Source organism: Protopterus annectens, chromosome 7.part0 (assembly GCF_019279795.1).
Source record: "Protopterus annectens isolate FY-2018-M chromosome 7.part0, PAN1.0, whole genome shotgun sequence".
In the NCBI taxonomy this organism is placed as follows: domain Eukaryota; kingdom Metazoa; phylum Chordata; order Ceratodontiformes; family Protopteridae; genus Protopterus; species Protopterus annectens.
Window position 1 is genome coordinate 1232912067 of NC_056739.1, and position 21045 is coordinate 1232933111.

Consider the following 21045-nt stretch of genomic DNA (forward strand, 5'->3'; position numbering starts at 1 on the left):
CCTTACCCCCATCCTGGAATGATCTGGCGACGGGATAATTATTCCATAATAGGGGGAGACTTTCATTATTCTTTCTGGATAGCTTTAGATGTTCATCGTGCATACAGCTGCAGTCATTACAGATGAGTTATCCTGCCGTCAGGCGGGTCCTCGGTCGGCCAAATTCCAAAGTCTAGGTCCGGCGTCGGTTGTCGTCGCTTCTTCCCTGACGTCAGTGCAGCAGGGGTATAAAAGAGGCAGCCGACACCATTTTCTTCAGTCTTTCTTGCCACATGGTGCCCGAAGCAGAAGCAGTTCGCAAGTGCCGGTCGGCCAGCTCCTGAGATTTACGAACAGTATTTCAGCCGAAGTCTTCTTTAAAGCTAAGTACCCCGTTGGGGAAACTTTTCTTGCCTCAGACCGATGTCAGACAAAGTAAATAATTGCATTTCTTGTGGGAAGCAAATACCGCATAAGGATTTTCACTCTTTCTGTATACCTTGCTTAGGGCCAGACCACAACGTCTCGGCCTGCCGTTTTTGTGCTAGGTTCAACAAACGCACTATTAAGCACCGGGCGAAGTTCGCCCTTCATTATTTTGGCAAAAAAATTAATTATATCATGTCGTCGGATACACCGACGCCAGTTTTAGGCAAAAGATGCAAATACAAGGACCGACATCCGAGGTCTGCACCGAGTACTGAAACCACGCTTAGGCCGACTACCGGTTCTCAGTGAGGCGCCTACGCAGCTCCTGACTACCGATGAAGCTATTTTACTGGTGTCCTCAGTACCTGAGGTCGCAGGCTCCTCAGTCTCCATTCCCACGGCAGATACCGATGCCACTCTTGGCGGGGAAACCGAAAATGTAGTGAGGCCTGCCATTTTTGAAGGCGTCTTCAGGCCTACCACCTTCTCTATTAAATCCTTCACTAAATCTAAAGCTGCTATCAAAACTAAAAAACAGGGTCCTCAGACCTCCTCTCAAGGCCCCATGCCTAAAAAACAGATTCTTAAAATGGCTGAGGATTTGATAACTCTCATCAGGGGTTCTCAACCCCCCTCTGACAAAAGACCCAGATTGGAGGAAGACTACCCTTCCTCAGACCAGGCTTCTATTACCTCAGACCATTCTGAGGACCAGGATTATGCTTATTCCCCTTTTGAAGACTCTGATGCTGAGGAGTCTATTCCCTCGGTCTCCCCCCCTGAGGACTACTCTTTTGGGGAAACCCTGCATACATTGAGGGAGCACTTCCACTGGGAAGGCCAAGATTACTCGGATTCCAAGAAAAGGCTCAGGGAATTTCTACTGCTCCCCCAGCATAGGCCCCTTGCTATCCCTCCTGTTTTAGATATTTTGGATGATGTGTACACAGAAGCCAGTCTTAATCCAGATTCTTTACCTCCAGCCCCTGTTAAACCAGACTGGTATTACCGGGTAACTGATTCTCACCAGTTCCTTTATAAAAGCCATACTGCTGACCCAGAAACAATCTCACAGGGTCCCAAGGGGATAAAGGCCTCTACTGCTAAACACCCTTTACCTTCAGAGAGAGATTCCAGAGCATTAGAAGGGTGGGGGGAAAAGGTGTATACATCAGCCACTTTAACCATGAGGGCATTAAACTGTCAATTTCACATGTTGAAGTACCAACAGTTTTTGTTATCTCAGCTGAAAAGCAAAATGACACAAACAGAACAACCAGATTTGAAAGAGTTACAGGATTTGTTGCATGGAGCAGAGCAAGTGGGTAAACATATCTTGCAGTGTGGTTTTGATGCTTTAGAGGCCTCATGTAGAGCTGCTGTCACAGGGTCTGTCATACGTAGACATGCTTGGCTCAAAGAGCAATCCTTACCAGATCATGTCAAAGCAAAGCTATTAGATGCACCACTTCAAAAAGATGTATTGTTCAGTGTTAAAGCTGAGGAGGTACTAAAGAAAATGGAGGAAAAAGCGAAATCTATGCAACAGTTAAAGATTTCTTGCAGGTGCAACCTCCACGCCACAGCAGAAACTGTCCTTCAAAAAATTGGTCCTTTCCAGCCACGGACAGATCTCAAAGGGGTAGATACAGACGCCCAAGGGGTAGAGGACAACCTCAAGGATCTTAGAGCTAGACAGTGGCAAGTACCAACCCCAAGAGGTGGAGAAGATAGACCACAGTCATTTAGAAAACAGACACAATGACTTCCCCCTATGCCTGCCAAACAAACCTATAATGGCAGCACCTTTGGGCGGAAAACTGGCATTATTTTCAAAAAAACTGGCACATTGTTACAAAAGTCAAATGGATTCTGGACATTATAGACAGAGGCTACAAGTTCCATTTTCACACCCTTCCAAAAATGAGAGGCTTGCCAAACCTGCCACAAAATCAATGGGCAGAGGCACAGACAAATTTCCGCTCTCATGGATATGAAAGCAATTCAGGAGGTACCTGCAAAAGAACAAGGTGAAGGTTTTTATTCCAGACTATTTCTGGTACCAAGGAAGGACAAAGATTGGAGACCCATCTTAGACCTATCCATCCTAAACTCATATCTACAGGTACCAAAATTCAAGATGCTCACATTACAGCAGCTTCTTCCCATGCTGGGCAAGGAATCTTGTCTGGTAACGTTGGACCTCAAGGAGGCATACCTGCATGTCCCTATCAGACAAGATTGCAGAAGATACCTCAGATTTCTTGCAGGTTCAACCCATTACCAATTCTCTGCATTGCCCTTTGGCTTATCTACTGCGCCCAGAGTGTTTACGCAATGCTTGGCATCATTAATTGCCTTCTGCAGACAACAAGGAATACAAATCTACCCATATCTGAACGACTGCCTGATCCAAGCGGACAGCAAGGACATTCTATTGCAGCATATGGCGTTTGTAATAAAACTGTTAAACTTCCTGGGATACACAGTGAACAAAAAGAAATCAAAACTAATACCTTCACAGCAGATAATTTTCCTGGGTGCCAGCTTAAATACAACCACCCAGATGGCCTACCTCACGCCAGACAAACAAGGGCAACTGTCTCAATACTTCAACAAAATGGCAACTTTAACCAGACTAACTGCAAGGAAAGTCCTGCAGGCTCCTGGGATTCATGTCATCTTGCATCCTACTGCTACCATGTGCAAAGCTGCATATGAGGAAACTACAATGGTACCTACAAAACTATTGGTCTCAACACAGCCACAGCTTGGAAACAATTATACCACTCATTCCATGCCTTCAAAAGGAAATTTTGTGGTGGGCTCAAGCATGCCAAAGAAACAACTCAAATCATCACAACGGACGCCTCAGACTACGCCTGGGGAGCACACATGGCAGATCAGTGCATTCAGGGAAAATGGTCCCAAAAAGAGAAGCACCTACACATCAACCAAAAGGAGATGCTAGCCGTTCAAAATGCTCTTATGGCCTTCAAAGATCTACTGCATCCAAGCCAGCTATTGATAAGGACAGACAACACCACAGTCATGTGGTACATAAACAAACAGGGGGGGAACTCATTCATACCCCCCCTGTGCAGGCAAGCCATGACCCTGTGGAACACAGCACTGGAATTACAAATTCAACTACAGGCACAATTCCTGCCAGGGAAGGAAAACACACTGGCAGACAACTTAAGCAGAAATATGACAGACCCACACGAATGGAAGTTGCATCCTCAAGTCTTCTCAAAGATAACTCGGGCATGGGGACAGCCAGACATAGATTTATTTGCTACCCACAGAAATTACCAGTTGAAAAAATTCTGTTCAAGGACCTATCATCCACAGGCCTGGAAAGTGAACGCACTCTCCTTCAATTGGACAACATTGACAGTCTATGCCTTCCCGCCTCTTCCTCTACTGACCAAAGTTCTATTAAAAGCCAGAGCAGAGAGGCCACAAATGATTCTCATTGCTCCAGACTGGCCACGACAGCACTGGTATCCTCTCTTAGAGCCTGTCACACTCACCACAATGGATACTACCTCTACTTCCTCTTCTGTTGTCCCAGCACAACTACAAAACCCTTCACAGCCAGCTCAAAACCTTAAATCTAGCTGCATGGAGAATACCTTAATTTCCCAACAGACTCTCCTCTCCAAAGAGGTTCAGGATGTCATCTTGGAGGCCAGAAGACCCTCTACTAGAAAAACATACTCCGCCAAATGGAAACTGTTTTGTTCCTGGAATCAAGAAAAGGGCCAGAATCCTTGGGTAATAAATATACCTCAAATTTTACAGTACCTAGCCGAGATGTTAGTGGCCTTTCCTTCTCCTCCATCAAGATCCACGCTTCAGCCATTTCTGCACAATACAATACAGATCCTCCTTTATTCTCATATCCTCTATTAAGGCAGTTCCTCAGAGGGGCAAAAAATATAAAACCCCCCACGGAAACCACCGGTCCCAGCTTGGGACCTCAACTTTGTATTGGAAAAGCTGACCCTGCCTCCCTTTGAGCCGGCTTCTTCAACACAGTTACAATACTTGTCGTGGAAAACAGCCTTCCTTCTGGCCATTACCTCAGCACGCAGGGTTTCGGAGCTACAGGCCCTCATGGCTGTGCAACCATTCATCATTTTCCTTCAGGACAGAGTCTCCTTATGAACCAACCCTACCTTCATGCCAAAGGTAGTATCCAGTGTAGCTTTGAATCAGACTATTCATTTACCTACCTTTTATCCAAATCCACAGAACAAAGGAGAGAGACTACTACATTCCTTGGACATTCACAGACAGCTTCGTTATTACTTGGACAGAACAAAGCCATTCAGGAAATCTGAGCAGCTCTGTGTCCTGTGCTACAAGGTGCTCAAGGAAAGGCTATTTCCAAACAGACAATTTCAAAATGGATAGCCCACTGCATACGCTTTTGTTCTTTTCATGGAAAACCTGTGCCTGTATACATCAGATCCCACTCCACCAGAGCTACAGCTACCTCTGCAGCTTTCCTCAGGGGGGGGTCCCTACCAAGGACATTTTGGAAGCAGCTACTTGGAGTTCAGTGCACACTTTCTCCAAGCACTACCACCTTCCACTGTACTCAAACTCTAGAGCGGGCTTTGTCACAGCAGTCCTGCAGGGCATCCTAGCCCCTCCTAATTCCAATTAGTACCTACCACCCTTACTTAGCTTTGGGATTCTACCCATCTGTAATGACTGCAGCAGTATGCACGATGAACATAGTACAGTTTTGTACCTACCATAAATGTAGATGTTTGAGTGCTCATACAGCTGCAGTCCAGGTTACCCTCCCTCCATCCCCTCTTAGGACAGGCCTTATGACAAACACCTTTATCATACAACCTATTTGGGGTATTCTTTTATGGTGTATTTGCTTGCAATTACTGTTTGTGATTTTTCTTCATTACATGTTTGCATAATATTATGTTTTGCCTTCCTTCTGGAGGCACCTGACATCTGGGGCAAGAAAAACTTGAAGAAAATGGCATCGGCTGCCTCTTTTATACCCCTGCCGCACTGACGTCAGGGAAGAAGCGACGACAACCGACGCCGGGCCTAGACTTTGGAATTCGGCCGACCGAGGACCCGCCTGACTGCAGGATAACCCATCTGTAATGACTGCAGCTGTATGAGCACTCGAACATCTACATTTATAGTAGGTACAAAACTGTACTTTCTGTCTTTCTATAGTTTAGCAGCAAACAAGATCTGGGGATTGTACTGGTGCACTATGGGATACCTACCTAGCCACAAGCCAACTAGAAGACTTTGAGCTTTGTAATAGGCTGAGTAGTAGCCGAGGATCAGCGCCGAACCCATATGTAAGAATGAAGGGCGAGATGGACTACAAACATGGAACGTTATGGTGAGTACATAACTTCTTTTCTGAGTTACTGTCCTGTGGCTTTCTTACTCCTCCAGCTAGGATAATTCATCGTCCATTTCAGCTTGTCTGTCCATGGATCCTCCTTTTTCAGTACTTTCTGATGTTAAAATGTTTTTGAAAGGGGTTTTGCCTAAGAGACGACCTAAAAAACTGGTGACCCTTTCTTGGGATTTTAAGTTCATAGGTGTTTACTAGGCTAATGATCACAAGAGCCTTTTTAAGCCTAGCCGTGCTTCCCAAATTTCTAACAAGTTCTGATACCCTTGATAAAGTGTAAGCAGGAGGTTGAGAGATGAAACATTTGCAAGCAGGGGCCTGGGAGAGCAATCATTTATAGGTTGTCTGTGTCCATTAGAGACATAGGTGCTAAACCAGGGATGAATTTCCTGTTCCCCATTCAATTGTCCAAGTTGCACTTGAACTGGGTTAGGGAGGAGGAACTCTGCTTCACATGGATGGGGAGCCTATTCCATAGAGTGGGTAGTCTCTGGGATACATACCTCCCTCTCCAGCAGGTTCTCTTTGTCACAGGCAAGGTTTGTCTTTAGAATGAGTAATTCTGGTGCTGTTTGTTTGTGGATATGTAGAAGGTCCATCAGAGTAGGGTCTAACTGCCCTGTATGCCAGGCATAGATCTCCCCCCAAAAGCCTGTAGGAGACAGACTACAGGGATAGGGCCTCGAGGCGGTCTGCATAGGACATTTTACTTGTGCTGTGTAGACTTTTTGTGAGGAGCCTCTGTGGACTTTCCAGTCGTCTGATATGCCTGGTTAGGCACATACCAAAGGGGGCATTGTACTCAGTAATAGGTCTGATAAATGCCAAATACAGTGGAACAATTACTTCCCTGAACTTGGATGCCATACCTTTGTCTGCAAGTTACGCAACATAGAATGAATTTCCTCACTACTGTAGACACGTGATGGTCAAAGGTTAGATTACTGTCCGTGTGTCAAGTCCTCTGACTTAGTGAAACACACACACACAAGCAGCAGTTTGGTCCTCTGTACATAAGTTTACACAGCAGTACAAGCTTGATTTCTTCACTAGGTTTAGAGTGGGCTTTGGTAGGACTATTCTGTGGGGGGCATTCTGGACCCTGACCCTTCCTCTTCACAAATGTAGTAAACTAGGGTACTTTAGCCATGTAGTTAAGGCTACTGCAGCAGTTATCACTATAATGAATATTGTACAGTTTAAGTACACTTACTGTAATAGTAAATTTTTAAATGATCGCTGCTGCAGTATCTGCTCCCCCTCCATATCCCCCTTACTTTTGGCACGTCTTTTTATGCCATGGTGTGAATACTTTTTTTTTTTTTTCTTTGTTCTTTGCATTGTCCTTTCCGGGCACAGCCTCCCTGTCTTTGTTGGCATGAAAGCTGTGAAGAGCATGGCACCCCAGACCTGTCAATTTAGTCAGCTCAACTTGAGCTGGTGGTTTGGGCATGTTGAATGTGCCCTAAAGTTTTGGAAGCTGTCTGACTGTTAAATCCTTGGCAGGATATAATCCATATAGCTAAGGCTACTGTAGCAGTGATCATTTGAACAACTGCTACAAGTTTGCATAGGCAGCTGTACTTCCATTTCCTTAGCAAAAAGATGCAAAGAGAAAAAACTTGGCAAGCAGTGCCTTTCCAAGTGACTTTTAAATTACATTGTGCTATGTGTGCCAAGACTTCATTTTTTATAAGCAGATTGCTGTGTCCACTGCCTTCCTCCATAACTCCTCAAGTTGTGCAGCAGCTACTCAGACATCTTTGAACTGTTCTGACAAACATTACATGCTGGATGTTGTCTGTATGTTCAGCAGTAGTTATGGGTATAATTATTTGACAACCACCAAGGAAATTTTGAGTAGGGAAGGTGGGCTCTGTCTTATGTTTTCTTGCAGCCATTGCAAAGCCTGATCTGTATATAGAGTTCTGACTGTTGGAAGCAGCTTGTTTACCATCCCTGTGCAGCTTGTTTATATTCATGTCACTTGGTCCAGAAGTAGAGAAGCAAGAAGCAGCAGGGACATAATGGGGTATAGGGCGAAGAGTTATCAGCCTGGGAAAGTTCTGCAATCCATGCAGTCCTAATGTGTATGTTTTGCCCTGATAACTCTTGCAGTCTTAAAGTTGTAATTTTAGCATGTTTGCATTGATACCCCCATATTCCGTGTGTGCACACACCCTAAGCTAAGTAAGCAATTTACAAACAAGCGATTGCTCCCAAGTATGCAGCAAAATTCAGAAGGTTTAGGATGTTTCTTTGGAAGTGTTTCCATAGGTATTTGTATAACCCAAGTAGACTTCAGAGAATTTTTCCTCAAATCAACAGGAAGTGCTGGTATTTTGAATGGAAAAGAAAATAGTAATTGGGAACATATTTTTTGGAATTAATGAGTTGGCAGATTTAAAATAAATTCGCTTTAAGTACCATTTCTGAAACGTTTGGTTATGGGAGAAAACTTGTAGCAACTAAGGAAACAATTCTTTTATGCTTGGATATAGGATCTGAATTCTCTGTGTATGGCGAGATTTTAGTAAGTATAATGTTATTGGCTGCCAAAAGGCAGTTAATAGAAAATGAATGTCTTGTGAGAGGTGCACTTAAATGTCCAAATTGGAAGCCATGCATTCTCCAGCCAAGACCAGAATAGCTGATCAAGAGGAGATGGTCAACACTTGCACCACACCACATGGAACACACAGCCCTCCAGAACACACACCAGCACTGCCTTCACATAAAAACACAAACCACACACCCACCTTCGTGGAGACTCTCAATAAAAATCTACCCAAACAGCAGAGACCTCCAAGGCAGAAATACACTCTACCACCACAACACTAATCACGTGACTCTCCCAAACAGTGTGCCACTCAACCAAAGCCCCTAAGGCAAAAGTGCATGCCCAACACACTAGTCATAGGTGACTCGATAGTGAGGCACACTGATGTCCCACTCACTAGGTTGAATAAGGAGAAAGTAAGTCAGCTGCCAGGATCTGCCACATAAAGCATGCACTCACGTCCCTCAACAGGTGCAAGTATGACTCTGTCATTGTACATGTGGGTGTGAATGACCCGAGAGACGTACCTCCCTGGACTACTTGAAAGAGGCATAGAGGAGCTAGATGGGTGCCACCCTAGCCCCGAGCAGCATCCTACCATCACCCAGAATGATACCACGGTACAAGCAGAAAATTATTGATTTCAACAATTGGCTAAGTTTCTGCCTGGGATGACATGATTGATGGACCTCGATGCTTTCCCAGAGATGGCCTGCTAATGTCACCCCAGGGCTTCCGGATACTGGCCATGGCTCTTGCCACCCCTATAGTGAACTTTTTTAGGCGGTGTTCCAAACGCCAAATTACCACCGTAATAGCTATAAATAAATGCAATTTGAGGGTCATGCTTCTAAATGCTAAAAGTCTAAATTTCAAAATGCACTCGCTCGAAGCACTCCTTAAAATGGAGAACATCAACATTTGTGCTGTAACCAGAGACCTGGTTCAAGGCAGCAGAAAGCATCCCCCACACTACCAGGCTATAACTCATTCCACAACTTTCGGCCCCAGAACTTGGACTGAAGCTCCAAAGGCAGTGGTGTTTCCATATTCATAAAGGATGCACACGCCTCCAGATTGGTAACTCACCATAACGATATCAGAGATACTTCAGGTACAGCTAACATTGGGCAAGACAACGATTCAGGTCGTAGCCTGCTATAGGACCCCAACCATGTCCCCAAGACTCGCACTCCACGTTCCTAAGCACCCTGGAGAATATTAGGGTCCAACCTAACACCCTCATACTAGGTGACTTTAACTACCCCTCCTTTAACTGGGAAAACTACTCGTGTACCAATGCACTTGCCCGTTTCATGAAATTCATTAATTCCAGTGTCCTGGACCAGCTTGTTCTTACTCCCACTTAGAGGTAACAGCATCCTTGACCTGGTCATTACTAACATGGGTGACTGTTGCTCTACACCAATAGTTAACTGCTCCCTGGTTAGATCTAACCACAAACTAATCGTTTTGGAAATCCACATGCCTCTCACCCACCCCCTGAAAAGGTAGCTACCATGAAAAACTTCTCCAAAGCTAACTTTGGGCTCCTAAAAACAGAGGTGGCTAACTTCACGGCACCCATGCAAATGGACAAAAGTTGCATGACCGCCGAATCGTACACCAGTGTGTACTGTATGAACACATGCACAAATGGATCTTGCCATACCCGTTAGAACCAAAATGCTCTCCTCCAAAAAAAGGAAGCCAATCTGATGGTCCTCTGCCATAAACTCTACAACAGAAGGAGGAAACTGATGTGGAATAAGGTGAAGTCCCAAGACTGGAAAAACTCCCCCATCAGCCTCATCAAATCCTATAAAGCTAGCTATGAAAACAGAATTTCAGGAGATAGTAAAGACGACCACAAGGCTTTCTAGTTGTGTAAAGAATCTCCATGGCAATACCCAGATTTGCTCTGAACTACTGCACAATGGTACCTCCTACACTGAGCCAACAGATATTGCCAATATACTGGCCGGCAAATTCAGTGCCAACTTTACCCTTCTCTCCCCCACCAATGGACCAATCACAATACCGGTAGATTGCCAGACACCCAGTATTACTGCTGCACAGGTTAAAACAGCACTGTCCAAGGCCAAGAATACAGCTTCTATGGGACCTGACAATATCCCTGGCTGTGTTCTGCATGAACTGCAGAGTGAACTGGCACCTCACCTGTGTGCCCTGTTCAGTCACATTATCACCTCAGGCTTTGTCACTACCGAGTGGCACACTGCTACAGTCATCCCTCTCCACAAAGGAGGAGTGACTACAGACACTGGGAATTATCACCCCATTAGCCTGACTAGTCTGATATGCAAAGCTATGGAATGCATCTTCATGGACCTGGTAAACCAGGATGTAGGGAATCCAAACTCTGGATCCCACACAGTTTGGCTTTGTGAAGGGTAAATCATGCCTGGTCGACTTCTTTGAGTCAGTCACGAGAGCTGTGGATGAAGGCAAGGTGGTCCATACAGCCTACCTTGATCTGGCCAAGGCTGTTGATACTATTCCCCACTCAGGAATCATAGAAAAACTCACTAAGCTAGGCATCAACCCCTATATCACTAGGTGGATTGCAAAGTGGCTGACAGAACCCGCAGTGTGAAAGTAGCTGATTCCAAGTCAGACTGCCGACCAGTCACGAGCGAGTCCCACAGGGCTCAGTCCTGGGTACTCTCCTGTTTGCTATCTACTACTCTGAAGTCTAGGCCAACGCAAAGGGATCTGGCTGACAGTTTGCAGACTTTTGCAAGTTGGGAGCTATTATTAACTCCCCAAGTGATGCTGACATCCTACAGAAAGGCCTCACCAAGGCCAACTACTGGTGTCGGAACCATGGCCTTGAGCTCAATGCCAAAAAATGTCGTCATCCCCATTAGGAAAAACCCGGTTCCCATGAATTACCATATCAATGGTAGTCCATTGAACACCAAAGGCATTATAAGAGATCTGGGAACACAGGTTGACAGCAACCTCTCTTTTGACCGCTACATTGCCATTGTGGTCAGAAAGTCCTATGTGGCACATCTCATTACTAAGGGTTTTGCATCCAGGAAGAAAGAGGTCATTGTCTCCCTCTAGACTTCCTTCAAAAGGCCAGTCATATAGAGTACAATGCCCCATTTGGCATGTACCTCACTAGACACCTCCAACAACTGGAGAGACAGCAAAAGTATCTCACAAAGCGGATCCTAGGCCTTAAACACTTGTCTTATATGGACAGACTCAAAAAAAAAAAAAAAAAAACCTCCCGACTATTCTCTGTCTCATATCGCCTACTTAGAGCCTCTCTGCTTGACTTACAAAGCCATGTCTGACCCAACTGTGTTAGAAATGCTACATCTAAAGAAATCCCAATCCCTCCGCACCACGCGCTTCAGAGACCTCAACCACATTACCGCAGTCAATAGTACAAGCTTGTGGGACGGGTTCATAGCCCAGAGTCTGCCCATGCTATGGAATAGACTTCCCACAAGTGTCAGAGCACCTCACTGGCCCTCTTCAAGAGAAGTCTTCCTGAGTGGATGGAAAATAGAAAATTCACCCCAGGAATCACTCCAGTGGCTCTTCTCGACAGAGGCGCTGTGAACTATGGTCGGGTGGCACAATGCCAGGGTAATCCTATGGGCTAGGCTTGTAAAGGTTCCAGGGCCATTAGCCTAGTACACACTTAAGAACCTAAAATCTGGGCCAGTTACAGTTGAGGTACTTAATATTGTGAGGGAGATAAAAGAACTGGAGGTGGGATGTTTTGAAAAGGGAAGGAGCAAATTACATGGAAATGAATTTGTGGAACAGTGCATGCAGAATAATGTTCAGCAAGAGATGTGATGTGTAAGGGAAGAGAGTAGCAATTTGAGTGAATAGTTGTTACAGAAAACGTTTATTACATGAAAGTAATGAAACATGTTAATGTTTTTCTACTTCTGTGCATATGTGCAGAAAAATGAACATCATATCTTTTCCATTATGTGACTGCTAGTTGATGCTACTTAAATGTAGTTACTTAATTTCAGGCAAATTCTTGTACTCTGCATTTCTTCATTTTCTTTACGTATATGGGTAACGTCAACACTTCAGTGGCCAAGATGAGACGCAGTGTAACCTATCCTTGTATAGCTTTTTTCAGTTGTTGGGAAAATTTTTAGTTGTGTTCTTTGTAAATCCTTTGAGAGATCAGGTTGTTTAACTGTGGTTGAGCAAACAACTCTTTGGAAGAGTTTCTCTTAAGCTGTAATGTGTACTTTGTCATGCTGTCTGTCAGTAACTTGCTATAGTGTCAGGTTGTAAAACTGAGATGTAGTGAAAGGTACAACTGAGACGCGTTCTTTTCAAAAATTAACAAAGTGGTGCGGGGGTGGGATCTGCATAATCTATAGCAGGCAAAATGAATTTGAAAGACACAGGAGTGTGTCTGAACACTAAACTTGAGTGACTTTATAGGACAAGAATCCTGAGCTTGCAGCCCTCACACCAGCATCATTTTCAATGAGGGAAAGCTGCTAAATGACGTTCCTAGTTGCACTATTTTTTTTTTTTGCGGGAGATTTTGACCCTAGTTCTCTTTGCAGCCATCAGAGTTTGAGTCTGGGAAGTAATTTTTGGAAGGGTTGGTTGGCCACTTTGAATGTTTCCTCCTTTGTGGTATATGGATATTAGAGGAATGGAAACAAAAATATAACCTGTTGGGTGCAGTTGCATGTAAAAAAGCATAAAGTCAAACAATGCAACTTACTGCGACTTACACAGCAGCTAGAAAATAAAAACAAACTTTAAAAGAAATGCTTTTACTCAACAACACTGCACAGATTAGCACTTTCACATTGAATTAACTAATGCTTCATCAGACAAATACAGTCTCTCTTAAATAAAAAACATCACTTCCCAGCTCATTAGTACATACTCAAACTGACGCATTAGTTAATTCAATGTGAAAGCATCGTTGAGTAAACACATTTCTTTTGAAGTGTTTTATTTTCTAGCTGCCGTGCAAGTCTCAGTAAGTTGTATTGTTTGAAATTAGAGGAATGGCTCGGATTTGCATTTGAGACTTGCGTTGTATTGACACCCATATCTCTGCTCTTTAAAGGATATTGAAGATTTGGATCATTATGAGATGAAGGAAGAAGAACCTGTTGAAGGGAAGAAGTCTGAAGATGATGGCATTGAAAAAGAAAATTTGGCCATACTTGAGAAAATCAGGAAGAATCAAAGGCAAGACCACTTAAATGTAAGTTACTGAATAAACACTGGTAGTTTTCTAGAGTCCTAGTGCATAGGACATGTGTGCGTGTACTTCCTTTTAATTCATTAAATTTAGTGTGGCTGTAGCTTGGCATTTGGAAAATGGGTGATATCTTTTCCTCTCATAGTCAAAACTAAGTACCACTTACGCAGATTTGAAGTGGTTGCTGTAATTTGAATATTAAGCTAGAAACACTGTGTGTGAAATAAATGCTGAGACACACGCGCACAAACATCAAGGTTTGGACTGTGAAGGATAGGCTTCCAGGCAGCAAGGTGATTAGTGCTGCTGCCTCATAATATTTGAACTCTTGGTTGTTTGCATCTTGGGAGGTCTTTGTTCACATGAGTTTTCTTTTAGGAAGTCCAGTTTCTGTCCACATTCTAGATATACTGTTAAGTTGGTTGATGAAATGAAAAACAAAAAAAATGGCTTGGGGCTTAGGTTAGGGATAAGGGTATGTATGTGCCTTTTGGAAGGAGTGATGTCCCATCCAAGTTGGTACTTGCTTTGTGTGTAGTGGTGGTCTGTGCTGGGCTGTAGCCCTGTAGGACCCTGCACTGCATAAAAGTAGGCATAGAATGTAGATGGATGTTAAACAAGCTATTTAGCTTCTGTTGAAAATTAATGCCTTCTGGGAGGGTGGTATGCTTTTTGTTGTGTAAATTGTTTTTGTATTTTACTGAGGAATTGCAAATGTTTTGGAGCTGTTAGAGCAGATTGTGCTGTGCAGAATTCAGTCACTTTCTGTACCCTCAGCTTTTTGTCCATCCCTTCCTGTTTTTTTTTTTATTAATTTTACTTTTAACTATTTTCCACAACCTTGAGCATACTTTACTTACACATCCAGTTAGTGGAGCAAATATTTTGGTCTCAGAAGACCCCTTTTTAAGCTGTAAACTGGACTTAGAGGCAAGTTATTAGTATTATAGTATTAGGAAACTAGGAGACAGTGCTGTGTACATAATTTACAGTAGCTGTAGCATATGTCAAAAGGGCAAATTCATTAACTCTGCTAGTCCAATCATTTGACTTGTTTTCAGAGTAGGTTTCATTTTGCTTGCAGTCTGTTTTTGAGGTTCATTTCTGTTTTTTAACATCTCCAAAGCTTTCATGTTGTCTAGGAGCTCTTGTGGTTAGGTTGTCCAGATTTTGACTGTTCTTTTATTGTGTGTCGTGTGTGTTACCATTTTGACTGGGATACCTGTTCCCTTTGCCACCAGCTTGACAAATTCAAACTTGCGAGGTCTTCGTTTTTTTTCACCAAAGCAGGTGCAGGGGCCGATGTCTCGATTTAAATCGGTGTTGGAGTATTCTTAATTGATGGGTTGTCACTGCTGATGTCTGGCTGGGATACAAAGCTTTACCTTCCCAGGATCGTACATATAGGTAGTCCAAGGGATTGTGCTTGAACATCTAATCTCATTTCCAGTCCAAATGCGTTTTGCATGTTTGTCGCACTGATTGTCTTTTGGCCATTGGTACTGTTCTGAATTATCATTGAAGTGCCCTTTTGGGAAACATTCTTTTATCCTTTTTTAAACTGTCTTGTGTAGGTATTGGATGTCTGCTTAGAAGGGTAAGTGTGAGTGGAGTAGGTAAATCCCATACAAAGACTTGTATACATATGGTGCCTTTTGTAGTTAGGAGTGGGACGCAATTGCAAAATATGTTCCATTTGATGGTCATTTGTACCCAAGATTTTGATGTCCTGTTTTTCCTCGCTCAGCAGCTTCTTGGAAACCAAAAGTCTGAAATATTTGCACAGCTACAAGATGGCGGGTTTCTTTTCCGCAGACATACCTCCACTCCTTAAGAAAAAGCTTAAAAGGCCTAGGCTGGAAACTGATTCTGTTATACCCTTTGAGGTTTCAGAACCCATGGTATGTGTGACTCCACCTCACATGCCCTGTATGGAGACCCTGCTGGGGACCAGTATGGCGTATGAGGGCCTTTTGACTGAGGAATCCACAGAGAAAGGTGACCCATGAGTCGTCTTAAAATGTCCAGAGGGCATCCTTCAGGTGCTAATTAGGAAAGACGTCCCAGATATACCAATAGACGTATGTCAGGGATATGAAACCAGTGCTTGGTTCTGATGGATGTCACGCCAAAAAAAAAAAAAACCCAAAAAAGTAAGCATGTAACTCTTCCTCCATCCCCCTTCTCGGTTGAAGGAGTGAATTAACGTTCACAGAGTCTGTTCAAGGCCATTTTGCCTGTGAAGCCTCCTTCCTTTCTTTTCTTAACATCCCCCTCCACCCACTCCTCAAAAAACTGTAGTGATTGCAGCTTCCTGCTGTTGACTCAGTCATCCTCTGCAGATGAGGTTTTTGATTCAGACCAATCCCTGGCCTACTCCTCTCAAATCTAGTCTCCTGTCCAAGTCCCTTCTGATGATGACTCCATTTCACCTGACACTCCTGTAAAAGAACCTTCTTTTGGGGAGACCATCTTAAACATGATTGAGCACTTTGACTGGAAGTCTAGGCAGGTCACAGTCCAGAACAGATACTATAACATCTTGGAAATGGGCAGTCCAGCCCCTTCCCCAGCTGCTCCAGTTCTCAAGGTTTCCGTAGATGCTTTTCAGTCCACTTCAACTGTCCCAGTCACTCAGTCTCCTGTCTCCGAAAGGCAAGACAGATTTTATAAGATTTGTGATAAGTTATTGTTTAAAAACCCTGTAGCAGAAAACTCTGCAATGTCTCTTCTGATAAATTTTCAAAACTCCTTCCAAATGCCAATGCCTTCCATTATGACAAAGGTAGCAGGGCTATGGATTAGGTGGAGAAAAGGTTTGTACTTCCTCTAACTTGGCATTTAGTACTATTAACTACCAAACCTAGATAACCAGGTATTTGACATCCAGCCTCATCTCCTTACATAAGAGGGTGGTAGAGGCAAATGATGTCCTTAAGTTACCCAAGTAGCCAGACACAGCATTAAGTGCAATTATAATGCTGCCTCATCCAGGGCTGATCCCACTTGTTCTGCCATCTGCAGGTATACATGATTGCGCACTCAACCCTAGCCTAAAGACTGTAAAGCAAATATTGTGGATTCATCTTCAGAAAAGAACCTCATGCAGTTGATAACCGAGAATCTCAGAGCTGTCGCTCCCTCTCTGGGCTTTGGCCCTGGACAGCTCTGATCCAGCTTCTTGGCGTAGGCTCGTCAGTGCTGAGATTTCCTTCTCTTCTGAATGAAGGGAGCCATCCATTCTGGTGGCAGCCTTGGCCCTTGAGGCTTTTGAAAGGGTTTTAGTAAATAGACAAGATGGCTTCACCTGGTTCAGTTCCATCCCAACCCCATCTGCAGTCTCTCTTCGCCTCCTCATCCTATTGGACAGGGACAGTCTGTATCAAGGACTTCTGAGGAAGTTTGCTTCATTAGCTCCTTGTCCAATTCTGACCCTTCTACTGCCCCCCCCGAAGGTACTCCCAAAAAACAGATGTGCAAGCGGAAGCACCTAAACTCTTCCTTGGAGATTTTCACTGAAGTTACTGACTTGCGGTAAGGGGGAGGGTTCCCCTCGCTACCTCTCTGAAGGTGTCACATTCAGGATATCCTTGAATTAAACAGAGATGGGGGCTGGTCATCCCAAGGCTCTTCACTGGATGAGTCTGTATTCTTGGAGGTCTTTGGTTCTGGACCAAAATCACAATAGGTGGTACCTCCCATTGATCCACTTACTGATCTTATGGCCCAACAGGTGTGGAAGAACCGTGATGTGGTGGAGCCCATCCCCTAGGAAAGCCAGATATCTGCATGAACAGATGGAAAACACTGGAGTATGGGTCCACCAGTAGATGCTGTGGTAGTGGCAGCCGATACTACCAAGAAAGAGTTCTCATAAAGCTTGTCTGTTTATCCTCCTAACGGAGAAAAAGGGTGTTGAACAGATCTGGGAAGTGTGCCTATGTGCCTGCGACTTTTGCCCTTAGATAGCTGAACTTTGTCCAATTTAATAAGGTTCCAGAGAGACTTGACTGAAGAAATAAGTGAGACTCTGAGGTGTTGCCTGCAGATGTTCAGAAAACTGTGGACTTTCAGCTTTCCACCCTTCAATCCTCCTGTAATGTGGGCCATGCGTCTGCTCTATAAAACCGCTACAACCAATATGACCAGGGCAGCAGTTAGGGGAGGTGTCTTTTCTCTGCACCCTTAGGCCTGAGACACAACATCAGATTCATGGGTGCAAAGAATAATATCCAGAAGCTATTCAATTCCCTTTTCCCTTATGCCTCAGAAAAAAGTCCCCAGTGTTCCATCCAGTCAGTGGGACTTGGCAGTCATAGAAATTTCAAAGCCGCTTGAAAAAGACTAATTCAACCAGTTTCCCATTACCAATTAGAATCTTTAGGTTCTTTAGTACCAGAAAAGGCTGGAAACCTTGGACTTCATCTTACAAACTGGTTTAGGTGACTGACAAAATTCCAGATGGTTGCAGATGGTCTGTTACCATGTTGCAGTGTTCTACATATGGGTTTACTCCTCTTGTCTTGCATATGTACGTCCAGTATGTAAAGGTTTTCAGTCCCTCTGAGGTGCGTGCGACATCTGATGTGGCTGAGGGAATTTGGGCCGTAAAAGTGACGTCTCAATGCACCAGCCCTCAGAACTTGTCAGCCACCAGTTGTACACCTGGTGCTATTGCTACTGCTGACGTCTGATTCGAATAAATAAGATAAGTACCCAATTGAGGACCTTTTCAGTCCTTTCTTTTAAAATTGTATTTCCTGTTCATGTGATCCAGAAAGGGTAAGTGTCAGTGCAGCTGCCAGATCCCTCACAAGGACTCCCATGATAAGTGTCTTTTTTGTTTGGGATGGTCGCACGACCACAAGGCTTGCCCCATTTTCCAGGTGTTTGTACCCAAGACCCTGCATAGGAGCTTGCATGCATTGAGCCTTTACTTAGAAAGCCAATGCCTTAAGCAGATTACTTTAGGGATGGAGGGCTTCTCAGATGTTCCTTCGGATCCGCCAAAAAAGAAGACCAAAACCCTACCCTACAGCCTTCATCTACTTCTGAGCCTCTTCTGTCCATTCTTCAGCCTGTAAAAATAGTCCACGGATGCAAAAGCTCAACCAAAAGATGCTTTATTCCAACAAAATTTCACAACCTTCACCACAGCTGACCTAGGTTTCGTCAATATGACTTCATCAGAGTGTGGTGAAAAAAGCAGCATATATATACACCAATCTCAATTAAAAACATTAATAGAATAATTTAATTGATCAATTTATAACACCTTATAATCTTAAATAGGATTAAGTAGGAATAAAAATACATTTAAAAACAATATAGTGATGAACACATACATACCCTATTGAAATAAACTATGTAATTAATTTAAAATCTGATGTAAATAGGTATAAATAAATATTAATAAATATTAATTATTAATAAATATATATATAAATATGAGTATTAAATATAGAATATAAACTATATATAAACCTATACACTATTTAATTGTAAATATAAATATACTTCACAATTTAGAAGTGGAAAAGGGGAAAATGCAACATGTCCAATGGATGTAAAAACTTCACCCTCAGCATGTTAAATACCTAAGTTTCAACAAGGGTTTAAGCGACACACACTCATTCAAACCAGGATAAATATAAGCCTGAAGTCTTAGTTGCCATTCTGACTCACAAACGTCAAGATGGCAATCTAAGATCCTTCCATGTGGATCCTTGATCTGTTGTTGAACAACAAAAAACTTAAAATAATGATCTTCATAAGCCATGATGCGTCTAAAGAATTAGTCACTTTTTTGTGTTTAATGTCTAAAATGTGCTCATTAACTCTCTCCCTAAACTTCCTACAAGTCTTGCCAACGTAAAATGCCGTACACACCTGGCATTTGGCAAGATAAACCACATTTTGAGAATGACAGTCAAAGTGACCCATAATTTTAATAGAAGTGTGGTTAATTATAATTTGTTTACCTGTTAAAATGTGTCTACACGTCATGTATCTCCCACATTTAAAATTACCTAAGTTTTTGTTGGTCCTAATTTCAACCGGCTTAATACTATTCTCAAAAATTTCTTTTAAACTTTTGTCCTTTCTGAATATAAACTTAAGTTTGTGTGTTGCCAACCTAGAAAATTCATCCAATTTAGAGAATGATACCCAATATTTTTCAATTATTCTAATAATGTACTCTACATCCGCATTGTAAGTTAAAATGTATAAGAAATGTTCCTTGAAAGGAACGTTACTACTCACACTTCCATTTGAGACATTAAAAAATTCTTTTTCACTATTTAAAATAGGTACATACAAGCCACTGTCCCTTTTACTTTGAACCTCGCGTCTAATTTCTTCACACATATGTTTAGGGTACCCTCTATTCAAAAATAATTTCGACATGAAATCCAACTCCACCTGGAAGTCCACGTCCTCACTTACCATACGGGCTGCTCTTACCATTTGCCCCTTGATAATGGCTTTCTTTTGATAGACTGGATGCCAACTATCAAAATGTAAGTATGAATTGGAGAACGTGGGCTTCCTGTAAATTTTAGAAATCAAACATTTCTTTGTCTTATCAAAAATCAACCTAATATCCAAATATGTGATGTTGTTATATTTAACCTCATGTGTAAACTTTAAAAACCATACTGTTTGATTAATATATCGAATAAAGGCTTCTAAAATATTTTTGTCCCCTTGCCAAATAATAAGGATGTCGTCTAAAAAACGTGTATAAAATTTAATATGTGAACTAAATTCACAATCAAATACAAATGTAGATTCCCAATAGGCCATTATATAGTTAGCATATATGGGGGCACAAGCTGCCTGTGGCTGACTTTGGCCTGGTAGAAGGATCTGGATCCGCTGCATCAGATAGAGCGGGTACCTCCACTGGTGCCGCAAAGTCCCTCGGCGAGAGCACATCCACTGAGGCGATATACCGGTGCCGGTTGCCGGTGGGGGGGGGGGGCAGCATTCTCTGAAGGCCCATCTTATCCCTCTGACCCGTTAAAGTCTCCAGATTACAGGCATCAGACACCTGCTAGGCTCTTTAAAAGAAGGGGGAAAAAGCATATTTCTGCCTCTCCTGAAAGCATGCCTGGTTAGCAGGCTTTTAGTCAAAGCCTTTTTAGTGCTTTCATGCCCTTGAGGCTTACCTCTAATGTTAGTGCTTCCACATCCCCATCCACTCCTGAGTCCTAGACCTCAGACCCTGTCACTAGAGAAGAGGAAGACTTCTCTGATTCCTCAGAGGAATCACTATCTTATACCTCACAGATTTCTTCCCCTTTGGGGTATGGCTCCCTTGAGGGAAAAAAAAAACAGTTGATCAGACTTCCCAGCAGAAGACTTGACATTTGGCAAAACCCTCTCCAGGATGAGGGAAAACTTCAAATGGGAATCCTCTGA

General features: G+C 43.1%; 1 protein-coding gene across 1 annotated transcript in view; it reads left to right on the forward strand.

Annotated features, from left to right (window-relative positions):
• Nucleotides 1–21045, forward strand: part of LOC122806154 (ubiquitin-conjugating enzyme E2 Q2-like) — an 800789-nt gene that overhangs the window by 328467 nt on the left and 451277 nt on the right. Inside the window, exon 4 of the mRNA XM_044076390.1 lies at nucleotides 13483–13623. Within this exon, the coding sequence (XP_043932325.1) occupies nucleotides 13483–13623 (141 nt within the window). The remainder of the gene's footprint in view (nucleotides 1–13482; nucleotides 13624–21045) is intronic.